This window comes from Haliotis asinina, chromosome 11, assembly GCF_037392515.1.
Source record: "Haliotis asinina isolate JCU_RB_2024 chromosome 11, JCU_Hal_asi_v2, whole genome shotgun sequence".
In the NCBI taxonomy this organism is placed as follows: Eukaryota; Metazoa; Mollusca; class Gastropoda; order Lepetellida; family Haliotidae; genus Haliotis; species Haliotis asinina.
This window is the reverse complement of record NC_090290.1, coordinates 48,038,399-48,051,491: the sequence shown is the minus strand read 5'-3', so window position 1 is coordinate 48,051,491 and position 13,093 is coordinate 48,038,399. Positions and strand designations below refer to the sequence as shown.

Below are 13,093 nucleotides of genomic sequence, written 5' to 3'. Positions count from 1 at the left end.
AATGCTGGTGTATGACAGATGCCTGTGCATGACAGATACCTGTGTATGACAGATGCCTGTGAATGGCAAATGCCCGGTGTATGCCAGATGCCTGTGTGTGACAGATGACTGTGTGTGACAAATGCTGGTGTATGACAGATGCCTGTGTATGACAGATGCCTGTACATGACAAATGTCTATGCATGGCAGATGCCTGTGCATGACAAATGCCTGTGTATGGCAGATGCCTGTGTATGGCAGATGCCTGTGTATGACTGATGCCTTTGAGTGACAAATGCCTGTGTTTGACAGATGCCTGGCAGATGCCTGTGTATGACAGATGATTGTGTGTGACAAATGCCGGTGTATAAAGATGCCTGTGCATGACTAAAGTCTGTGCATGAGTGATGCCTGTGTGCAACAAATGGATGGCAGATGCCTCTGTATGGCTGATGCCTGTGCATGACAGATGCCTCTGTGTGACAAATGCCGGTGTATGGCTGATGCCTGTGCATGATGTTTGTGCCTGTGTGTGACAAATGCCTGTCTATGACAGATGCATGGCAGATACCTGTGCATGACAAATGTCTGCGCATGACAGATGCCGATGTATGGCAGATGCCTGTGTATGCCAGATGCCTGTGTATAGCAAATGCCTGTGTGTGACAAATGCCTGTGTATGACAGATGCATGGCAGATACCTGTGCATGACAGATGCCTGTGCATCACAGATGCCTGTGTATGGCAGATGCATGGCAGATACCTGTGTGTGACAGATGCCTGTGTATAACAGATGCCTGTGTATGACAGATGCATGGCAGACACCTGTCTGACAGATGCCTGTGTGTGACAAATGCATGGCAGATACCTGTGCATGACAGATGCCTGCACATGACAGATGCCTGGCAGATACCTGTGTGTGACAGATGCCTGTGTATGACAGATGCATGGCAGATACCTGTGTGTGACAGATGCATGTGTATGACAGATGCATGGTAAATACCTGTGTATGACAGATACCTGTGTATGACAGATGTCTGTGTATAACAGATGCCTGTGTATGACAGATGCATGGCGGATACCTGTGTATGACAGATGCCTGTGTATGACAGATGCATGTGTGTGACAGATGCCTGTATATGACAGATGCATGGCAGATACCTGTGTGTGACAGATGCATGTGTATGACAGATGCCTGTGTGTGACATATGCATGGCAGATACCTGTGTGTGACAGATGCCTGTGTATGACAGATGCATGGCAAATACCTGTCTATGACAGATGCCTGTGTATGACAGATGCATGGCAGATACCTGTGTGTGACAGATGCGGGGCAGATGCCTGTGTATGACAGATGCCTGTGTATGACAGATGCATGGCAGATACCTGTGTATGAAAGATGCCTGTGAATGACAGATGCATGGCAGATACCTGTGTGTGACAGATGCCTGTGTATAACAGATGCATGGTGGATACCTGTGTATGACAGATGCCTGTGTATGACAGATGCATGGCGGATACCTGTGTATGACAGATGCATGGCAGATACCTGTGTGTGACAGATGCCTGTGCATGAGGGATGCCTGTGTATAGCTTGAAAGCTAAAGTGGGCAGGGTTTGTGTTCCAGATGTATCTGTTTCAACTGTTTGAATTTACATAAATTTCATCTAAACATTTAACATCAGCTTACTAAGAATGCAGGAATACTTCGTCTTGAATGCAGTTTCTGTCTGAAGAGAAATAAACTGAAAAAGAAAGAAACAAGCTGTACTTCCACGTTTTAAGGTGTCATGAAGTTTAATGAGGCTGATGTTGCTTTGAAAAACTATTTCACTACTTGACTGACAAATATTTCGTCAGATCCTCCAGGATATCAGTGAATATTGCCACGCTCAAGTCTGAACCGCAAACAACTATAGACATGTTTCTTAGAGTGGCAATCAGAAGTCTGTATGATGGACAAGAACCATTTTTTACAAGTAGACAACTTTTTTCATTATAATGGATGCGACATTTCAGTGACTTTTTCTCATTGGCTTGATAGGTCACTTGATTGCCAACAGTATAAGCACCTACATCGAAATGTCTATCAATAAAAAACTATTTCTGGTTTAATAAAGACTTGCTGAAGACTTTATGCAGGTTCTTCAGGTTTGAAAATACCTTTAAAATTGCTACTGTACACCGGTACAGTGGCATAAATCACTTGCCCTGATATTTTTTCCACTATACCGATAGTTTTTGTTGATGAGTGTTTAAACAAACAACATAATTAACATTGGACCCACTGCACTGGATACCAGTACACCGTACATACAAATTTCCTTGCCCAACAGAAAAAAAAAAAAACACTGGACTGAGACATCAGGCAATGAATTATTTCCACCCCTGTTCTTTCCAAGAAATATTAGCTCACATGGAGAAGCACCAGTCACATCAGCTATCAGAGGTTGTTAATGCGATTTGAAACTTCTCATTGACCTATCACAATTCAGTATTTTCCGAGATTACAGTTACCTGAGACCTGTATATACATCCATGGGCCAGTCCTCTCTCTGCTGATGACTTGTTGACAATCATAGCGTCTTCCATATCATAGCCCTGAAAGCAAAAGGTGGAGAATACTAGTGGTGGTCAGATTAATTGAAATAATCGAAGACTGACCAAAGTGAGTAAAAAACCAAGCAATATTGATCATGGTTTCTCATAATCAAATACAAACAACTTTTAAACACTTGTGTGCATTATGATATTTTTGTCACTAAGTTGAATTTGTCTGTGGCATTATATTAGCACATAATGAGCACTTAAAGGTCATTTCAAGTCACGACTGCATTTATCTTCCAGACTGAAGGAAATTTCTAATATGCAAGTGACAGATGTCGCTACTCACTGTGTAGGATATGACAGAAGTCACTACTCACTGTGTAGGTTACATGACAGGTGTCGCGATTCAATGTGTAGGATATGACATATGTTGGGACTCACTGTGTAGGATATGAGAGGTGTCACAACTCACTTTATAGGGTATGACAGGTGTCACTACTCACAGTGTAGGATATGACAGGTGTCACTACTCACAGTGTAGGATATGACAGCTATCACAGCATTGGTGCCAGGAGGGTAGATATCTATCCCAAGATCTGAGTAGTATTTAGGTCTGACGAGCGGAGACTGTGGTGTCAGCAGTCGGTAGAGCTTGTTGTCACTGCGGTGGGCGATGTTGTGGCAGGGTGTTCCTAGTGTCTGCTTGGCCATCTAGAACATGATACAACATTTTACATTACAGTTTATTCCACAGTTGCATCTCAGTTGTGTCTCATTTGTATCTGACGGTTGTATCTCACTGTCATAAAAACAGTTATCGCACATACACTAGGAGTGAGTGAGGGTTTTAGTTTTTTGCTGTTTTTAACACTATCTTAGCAATTTCACAAAAATGGGCATCACACATTGTAACCAAGTGGGGAATCAAACCCATGTCTTCAGTGTGACGAGCAGATGCAGCAACCACTAGGCTATCCTACAGACATTCCTAGACCTTTGTGTTCATGTACAGTATATATACAAACATGCATCTTCAAACAGCAGCCAAAGTTGCTCATTGTATTGTCATTTGAGAATACAGCTTGTTTTCCCTTGTTATTGTTCTTCAGAGGTCACAGAATTTATCGAGGCAATATTATATATCAGTCCCAGAGAAGACTGAAGGTCAGAACACTAAATGTCCCCCAGACTCACCTGATACTGGTACATGTTCCCCTGACTCACCTGACACTGGTACATGTCTCCCAGACTCACCTGACACTGGTACATGTCTCCCAGACTCACCTGACACTGGTACATGTTCCCCTGACTCACCTGATACTGGTACATGTTCCCCTGACTCACCTGATACTGGTACATGTTCCTGACTCACCTGATACTGGTACATGTTCCCCTGACTCACCTGACACTGGTACATGTCTCCCAGACTCACCTGACACTGGTACATGTTCCCCTGACTCACCTGACACTGGTACATGTTCCCTGACTCACCTGATACTGGTACATGTTCCCCTGACTCACCTGATACTGGTACATGTTCCTGACTCACCTGATACTGGTACATGTTCCCCTGACTCACCTGACACTGGTACATGTCTCCCAGACTCACCTGACACTGGTACATGTTCCCCTGACTCACCTGACACTGATACATGTTCCCTGAGTCACCTGACACTGGTACATGTCTCCCAGACTCACCTGACACTGGTACATGTCTCCCAGACTCACCTGACACTGGTACATGTCTCCCAGACTCACCTGACACTGGTACATGTTCCTGGGACTCTGGTTGAAGTCGGAGAATGGAGTCATGTTGGCCAGGAAGCTGAGTATGTTGGTGGGGGCAATTTCCTGATGTGTGGTCACCTTAAAAACAGTTATCATCGTTACTCACATTGTTCATCAACTCTCACACCAATGTGAAATTTAGGTTGAAACACAGTCAAGTCTCGTTAATCTGACATTGTTCATTGCACAGCAAACTGTCGGACTAACGAGGATGTTGACTAAACAAATGAGCACAGTTACATTTGTTCAACTCGTTACCAACCAAAGCGCTGGATAAAGTCAACTGTCTGATAAACAGAGGTCAAATTAATGAGACCTGACTACAGTCGAACCCTGTTTATCTGGACGTTTTAGTTTCAGTCGAAAATCGTCCGGACAGTCAGACATCCGGTTAAGTGGATGAAACAAACAAAACGTGAAAATTAAGTGAAAGCAAACATTTTTCATGTACGTATATCAATCAATCAACAGCCAAAAGTAATAACAGTGAATCATCATTAACATATAAGTGTACCAATAATAGATGGAAGGCGGAACGCAGGTTACAATTTGTCAGGTTGTCTCGGACGTAATCGTGTAGCATGTGGAGCTTCAGGTGGTAAGTTGGACGAAAAACGTAAATCGATTACAAAAAGTTTCTATTGTGCCAATAGCATATTCTTTTTTTAATATTAAATGCCCTAAAAACATATGACATCGCTTGAAACTTATGCTGTCTGCAGAAAGTAAACTTCCGGACGGGATCACATGACTTAGATCATGAGGCAGGCTATTCTTAACTTGCATCACAACAGACAGCAGGGGTCGATTTATAAGTGTTATATACAGTACAATTATAGTGTAGTTTACCTTAATCCTACTTAACATGTGTTTTCGCTACTGATGAGATGTTCTCACACACGACAAATCCTAATGATCAACCCGAGTGACAAGCGCCCCTAGTGTTTAGATGGCTAATTAATCAATTCACAACAAATGCCTTCCGATAGATTAAGAATGAAATCACATAGTTGTGCGGTAAACGGTACTGACGTGACACATACACATACATGTTCCACAGATAACTCCGTCCAGATAACTGGATCATTTCTCAATAGAAATGTGTGGGAATCGTTTGAAAATTCGCCGTCCGGGAGTACAATTAATGGACTTAAGTTTCGTTTCACACAAAAATCGTCCAGAAGGCGGGGTTTCCGGATATTTGGGGTTTGAGTAAACGGGGTTCAACTGTATTTTGAAATGACAGGGGTACCAAACACACATTGCAGTGATTAGCAAGAATGACAAATAAAGACGTGTGTAGACAACATGGTGACTCTCCGAGTTAGGTGTTGTATCATGCTGGTATCAACAATGTTCCAGCTATATGGCGGTGATAAATAATGTACATAATACGTAAATAATCAAGTTTTGACCAGACACTTCAGTCAGATATCATGTGCATTGATCTATGCAACTGGGATACAATAACATGTCAAGCAAGTCAGTGGGTCTGATCAGCTAACTCTGTTAGTCCTCTCTTGTAAAAAGCATGGGCTGCTGAAGAATTATTTTAACTCAGACGACCCCTCAGGGATACAGCTCTCTAGTAACTAACTGTAATAATTTTGGATTACTCTGATCATAGGACCAACTAATCAGAGGATACTCATCTTACATGAGATACAGCCATAGGTTATATCTGAGGTCTCTTACTGCTTTACCTGCTGAGAACACAGGAAGTCCTCTGATAAGCTGTTTGTCATTTAATGTCAGTATTTGAACAATGTTGTAGCACTTTGTAAATAATCAAGTGCAGACCAGACGATCCAGTGACTGACATCATGAGCAGTGGATATTTCACTCATATGATAACATGCATGAGTGCCAGACAGGCAGTGGTACCAATGAGTACCATGTCTTACACATGGTTATGCATGATGCAGCGGTGGATCGAATGATTGCACCACTACATCACAGAGGCAGTGGATGGCATGTGTCATCCAAGGCAGCAAGCCTGACCACCTGATCTCGTTAGTCTCCTCTTACGACAAGCATGGATTGCCGAAGAGCAATTCTAACCCAGATCTTCACACGTCAGAAAACAAGATAGTAAACATATACAGTGAATGCTTTATAACACTCTCGTCACAGGTAAACCAGCCTCGACTCACCCCAGGGTGGAACTCCTCCTCTGTGATACAGATGTCAAGGTAAACCTGCTCGAACGTGCCAATCATTTCCACCATCCCCAGACTTAGGTTCAGGACAGGCCGCATCATCCTAGCGGGGCCCATGAACAGGTAGACTGCTGGATACTGACTGGCAAACTCTGTCTTGGGAACCAGGCAGATCTCCAGGATAGCTGGTACCTAGGAAGAAGAGTTCACATTGTCATAAGACGCAACTTACTGGATCAGGAGGTCAGACTCACTGACTATGTTGACACAGGTCATCCTACTATTTACAGATTGCTGCCATATTGCTGCCATATTGCTGGAATATAGCTGAGTGAGTGAATGAGTGTCAGATTAAACAGTTTTTAGCAGTATTCCAACAACATCACATGAAATGGGCTTCTTACATTGTACCCTGGTGGGGAACTGAACCCAGGTCTTCAGTGGGACAAGCAAATGCACTACCCACTAAGCTACCCTACTGCTCCTGCAGAGTTGAGCAACAACCAACCAACCAACCAACCATATATGCAAATTCAGCCCTCTCAACAAGCACAGGCCTGTTACTCAGGCCCACAGATGAAACAATTTGAGTGCTTCGACCTAATTACTGCAATAAACGCAATCATATAGGTCATGTAACTCACCTTATCAATGGCCTTGACCTTCATGACCCGAAGTCTATCACAGAAGTTTTTAGCGAGGTTGTCGCTGATGTAGCCAACCGGGATGCCATCCAGGTAGACAGGGTAGCTGTCCTTCACCTTGCCTGGAGGGCTGTCTCCTAGCCGACACAATCCAGCATCCTCCATCACAGCCAGGAGGTGCGTCTTCTTGTGCTGCACTGTCACAACCTGTAAACAACAGTTTACAGCCCTTCTTAACAACCTTACAGATATTTTCAATTCTAACACAAATATATCAACAAAGTCAATATCTTTTCCCACTTTACATTGTATCTGCATTGTACAATGTTGTAATTCCATATGATTCTTTGTATGCTGGTGCGTGTGTACTTTGATATTACATTACACATGCATGATTTTATTCAGTCATTGTGCATTGTACTGTTAAATTTGTAATAATATATACAAATGCATAAACATATCTTCATATAATTGTAGGGTTAAATTCGATTTTATATCATCTAAAACATATATTTGATAATAAACACTTTTCTGTGTTGATCCCTAACAAACAGACATAACCAAAAATTTTCTTTAAGAACTGTTGAATGAAAATTAGTTAAAGTTAGATAGTAAATTGTCTGTCATGGGAAATATTTTGTCAACTTAATGTTATCAAAACAGGAAACATATGAAATATATCTCTATCATACACCTCCGCTTGGGCTGTCAGAATTATATGTTGTTCGTTGAGAGAAATCTCTGGAAACAACTATTTACATTAAGAGCTTTAAGTGGTGTTATACTTTTGTAAGAAATGTACCAATAGATTCACATATATAACATGACTTATAATACTGACTGGTGGACATATTTTTCAAGGGGGAAATATTTTATTTCAAGCTATGATGACTGGTGTTTCTGATGCAACCGACTAATTGCTTGGATAATAGGTGTATGGCACTTGTATATGTAAACATAAAAATACACAACACTGTAAGAGTTTAAAAACAAAATGGATTCAGATGAGTGAGGAACTGCTGCTCAAAACGTAATATATATGTTTCTAAGTAACAGTTACATTCTATACAGAATTTCTTCAATTGTCAGGGATGTGTAATAATCATAAGTTCTCGATAAAGAACTTCCAGGGGATGCTTGTTCGCAGGAGGTGTAGCCCCGATTTTTTACATTGAATAGATGGTTGTATAGGAAGTATTTGTAAGATTTTAATGTGGCAATAGGTAAAGAATTACCGTTGGGAACAGCATAACACCTGATAACATATAAAAAAGAATTTTCATTACTTCACAGATGATATGACTTCTGAGACTTGCTCTGTCTCGTGTTCTGTCAGAGGAAATGCCATGACAATATACCGACTTTTTTGTGGCGTTTTCCCTGTAACCATCTATCGTGTCAATTTGTACTGCATTTGAAAATTAAACAATGGATGCCTTTCTAAACCAAAAAGCAAAGCAAAATATGCGTCAGTTAATGGCTTTTCGTCGCAAACAATATTTTTTTCAGTTAAGGTGAAACACGGTAACGCTTAAGCTGGGTCCTGTCTTTACGTGTAGCAAGTTGTCGCAGCGCACATTGACTCGGGAACCAGACTGGAAGCGAGAAGTTGGACCGTCGCTTATATCATTATAAAAGGAGAGTTATCGCCCCTCCTAACAAAATGACTGCCCATTAAACATGGCCTGTTAAAATTTTGATGTTTACTATTGGGCAATGACCCATCTGTGTAACAATCCATCTCTGCCCCTCGCTTATCTGTACAATGAAGTCATCTCCTGCCCAACACCTGTCTGTACATGAGCCTAGCTCTGCCACCAACCTGACAGCTATGAGACAGATGGTTCATCAGGCCACATGGTGCACCATCTGGTGTGTGGACGGGACACAGGAAACCTGAAAGAAAGATTTCACTGAATTTGATTCTACATAAACACATCAATCTGCTTGTTTTATAATCATAATAATCAGCGAAACAAATCCAGTTATAACCATTTGCTGACTCCAATCCATGGATATTCTTATGGCAGACTTTGTAAACTTTCTTCCAAAGTTCGAGTTGATAAATAACCCTAACATGACAGGGATTTGTAAAAAGTCAAGTCTGGATCAGACTAGGAAGCGAATGAAATCGATTTGAGCAATTGAAATATATCTGCATTAAACAAGTCAGTGAGCCTGACCAACCAATCCCATAAATCACCTCTATGGAGAGGGGGTTACTTAGAGGTGTAACTGAGTCCATAGACAGCCAAGCACAGGGTCCTAACAAACATAAGTCTACAGAAGTTTTAAGAGAGTGTAGTGTATTGTAAAATACAATAATTACACTTAAAGCAGGAACTTTCCATTTCTTGTTGACAATTTTGAACAGTGAATATCACTGCGTATCCCAAGGGACACAATAAATATTCTGAACAACAAAAGCAGTACAATTTTTTAAAAAAAATGAAATCTCAAAAAATATATGTTCATGTTTATGTCCTTTATTTAAAAACTTGACAAAAAGCCAGAAATGCATTTCTTTTGCTGTTCTGTATATTTCACAGGTGAGATGGGAGGTGAAGGTCGAAGAGTGTGAGCTTTGAGGTTTTTGTGTTGATGCTTGAAGTTTGAAACTTGAGGGTTAAAGGCTGAGGTTTGAAATTTGAGATTTGAGGGCTGAGGATTGAGGGGTGAGGGTATGCAGGTGTCGAAAGTGCAGTATGACAAGACAGTGTGGGGATGCTGTTACCAACAAGCTATTCAACTCACCCCAGGCTTCTGGGCGGAGCTTGCGGACTCCAGTGGACCTCATAGTGGTGAAGAACGCTCCTCGATGGACACATCGGAAGTGGGACAGGAACCGGAAGAAGTTGAGTTTGTCAGCCACAATGGTGAAGCCAGAATACTGGAGAGAGACATTGGAAAACTCGAACAAACCTTTAGAGGTTGCAGATTCTTTGAATATGTTCTTTAAATTCTTGCGACAGTTGTAACTATATTTTTTCAACAAAAATATGTACAAAACAAACAACATAATTTTTGTATTGTGAGACGACCCCTACAGGGCCTTTGGCCCCGTGACAGCCAAGAGCAGGTAACTCTTCAGACTATAGCCTCCAGCAAAACACTTCCGTTCTGTAAGCAATACAGACAGAATGTGGGGAGGTGGGTTGCCGTACACAAGGGGGACTCTATTCAAAGAATCTGCAACCTCTACAGGTTTGTTCGTTTCTTTTTCATAGAGATCCTCCTTGGGGTACTTATAAGCATAAGACAGACTCCAAAAGACTGATCTTAGGGAGAGGCATTCTGTCTGCTCATAAACCTGACATAAGATGATAACCTTTATTACGAACTGAAAGTAACAAGGAAACAAACTTACCTGGTCACGTGACCTTCTGTGCCTTGCGGCTGGGATGCGGACCAGGGCCAGGCTAGTACACAGTCTCACCCTACCATTCTACAAGAAAGCCGTAGGGTGCCTATCAAAAATTGCCCCCCACCCCTTTTTTTTCCAAAAAACGGGAGCCAGAACAGGCGACCGATATATCGAGTTCAATTCTCAGGCACCGGCCAAGGTGCTAGGGAAGGACTCAGACAGTCTAGACCGGTAACGAAAAATGCCACCACCATAATAGAGCCCACCACTGGGATAAAAGATGGAAAGTATAAAGTAAGACACCACCACCAGTCTACTTGTTGCAGCAGCAGAGTCAAATGATCGTTCATCAATTGCAAGGGTAGCTCAATCGGCTAGGGCACTCGTGCCCTGCCCACTGGTGAGAACTGACTGGCCAAACCGAGCACGCTCACTTGACAGTCTAACTGGTAATGACGGATGAACGTGCTCGGTCAGCTCCAAATAGCCGCGGAGCAGATCTCCTCAATGGGCAAGGCAGACGCATATGCCTTAGACGTCGCCACAGCCCTAACTGAATGAGCTTCCAAACCCTCAGGGGGCGTACGACCTTTTGAGGCGTATCCCATACAAACGGCAGAGACAAGCCACCTAGATATGGTCTGCTTGTTCACCGGAAGGCCAGCCTTGCCGCCACCATAACAGCAGAACAATTGATCATTCTTCCTAATGTCTTACGGACATCTAAGACGTGAGCATGTCGAAGAAAGGTACCGGGCGGTGAAGGCTGTGTGAAAGAAGGGAGCTCAATAGGCGCCATTACGTGAAAGGTGCTATCTGGCAATCGAATGCTCACTCTATCTTTGTGGAAAACCATTAATTCAGGGTCGGCGGACGGACATAGCATGTATGTCGCCCACCCGCCTGCCAGAAATTACCGCCACAAGAAATGCAGTCTTCCATGTCAACAGCTGGATGGAAAGAGCCGACAGGTTGTGAAAAAGAGGACCGGACAGCCAATCAAGAACAACTGGCAAGTCCCACGGGGGACTAATCCGCCGGACAGACAGACAGATTCTGTCCATGCCTGCAAGGAAGCGCTGAACTAGAGGGCGCTGCTCCAATAATGCACCGTCAACAGGAATGTGGAAGGCAGAGATTGCCATGGAGTAACCTCTAACTGTAGAAGTGGCCAGACCGGCTTCCAGTTTAGATTGTAGAAACTCCAACACAGATACTAGATCTGCAGAAAAGGGATCGAGAATCCCCCTGTCGACACACCAGCACGCATAACGCGCCCATCTATCCTCATATTGAACGTTCGTCGAATCCCTCCGCGAAGCCAGAATTGTGTCTGCAACTGATGCAGGAATTCCTCTCGCATGGAGGCGACTTCGGACAGTGGCCAAGCCAACCACTGAATCCTGGGATTCGGGTGCGGCGCTCCGTTCTGGGATAGTAAGTCTGGTCGAAAAGGTAATACTACAGGAGGCTGAGCCAGAAACCTGAGAATTACCAGAAACCAGCTTTGAGCCGACCAAAGCGGTGCCAGAAGCACAAGTAGTAGAGCCAGTTGTGCGGCCAACTGCGAGAGGACTCGTGAGATCAGAGGGACTGGTGGGAACGCCCACAGCACCCTGTCCGTCCCATCGAGCAGAAAGACGTTGTTGGCTATCGCTCTCGGATCCGGTATCCTTGAGCAAAACACAGGAATCTGATTCGTCACCCCAGAGGCAAACAGATCTACCTGGAATGACCCGAACAACTGGGGTATAATCCCGAATATCTCGTGTGGGGCTAGTATACATCTCGATAGCGCATCCGCACGAACGTTGTCTATGCCCGGGAGATATACGGGGAGCACCCGAATGTCGAACTGGTCGCATCACAGTAGAAACTGCCACGCCTCCTGAAGGAGGGACAGAGACACTGTGCCGCCTAACTTCAGGATATACGTCATAGCGGTCTGGTTGTCCATCTCTAGTGGAACCACTTGACCCCGCACTGACTCCACGAACCTCTCGAACACCCGGCGGACTGCTCTCAATTCCAACACATTGATGTGTAGGGTGACCTCGTCCTCGGCCCAACGGCCCGAGACTAATAGTTTGCCCAGGACACCACCCCAGCCTGTGAGGGAGGCGTCCGTCTGAGGGAAGGTGTCGGCGTCTCTATGGGGATCCCCCTGGACAGATTTCTGACCACCGTCCACCACCGCAGGCGACGAATCAACCAAGTGGGAGTTTCGAGAACAGTCTCATAGCTCTCCGAATGGGACCACAAGTGGGCTAATGCCTGTTGAATGGGTCGCATCCTCAACCTCGCACGCCAGACCATGTCCACTGTAGCCGCCATAGTGCCCAGCAAATGAAGCCAGAGCTCTGGCTCTGGGGAACTGGAGAAACCGAAGTACAGTTCTCTGAACTTCGACGATAAAGTCTGGGGCCAGGGAAACAATCCCTTGCCGTATTGAACCGTGACCCCAAGAACACCAGATCCTGCGTGGGGGTCAGGTCTGATTTCTTGAGATTGATGATCCAGCCGAGCTTCAACAGGATGTTCATCACTTGCTGTGTGGTATCGTGTGATAACAGGAGCCCGAGGGCCCTCAAAAGGGAAGAGGGAAGACCCC

The 13,093-nt window shown here is 43.9% G+C and overlaps 1 protein-coding gene across 1 annotated transcript in view; it reads right to left on the bottom strand.

Moving 5' to 3' along the window:
* Positions 1–13,093, bottom strand: part of LOC137256115 (DNA-directed RNA polymerase I subunit RPA2-like) — a 50,681-nt gene that overhangs the window by 11,447 nt on the left and 26,141 nt on the right. Inside the window, exons 13-20 of the mRNA XM_067793819.1 lie at positions 9,873–10,008; positions 8,941–9,014; positions 7,119–7,325; positions 6,469–6,666; positions 4,286–4,393; positions 3,062–3,238; positions 2,498–2,581; positions 1,671–1,725 (exon numbers count right to left, since the gene is read on the bottom strand). Of these exons, the coding sequence (XP_067649920.1) occupies positions 1,671–1,725; positions 2,498–2,581; positions 3,062–3,238; positions 4,286–4,393; positions 6,469–6,666; positions 7,119–7,325; positions 8,941–9,014; positions 9,873–10,008 (1,039 nt within the window). The remainder of the gene's footprint in view (positions 1–1,670; positions 1,726–2,497; positions 2,582–3,061; positions 3,239–4,285; positions 4,394–6,468; positions 6,667–7,118; positions 7,326–8,940; positions 9,015–9,872; positions 10,009–13,093) is intronic.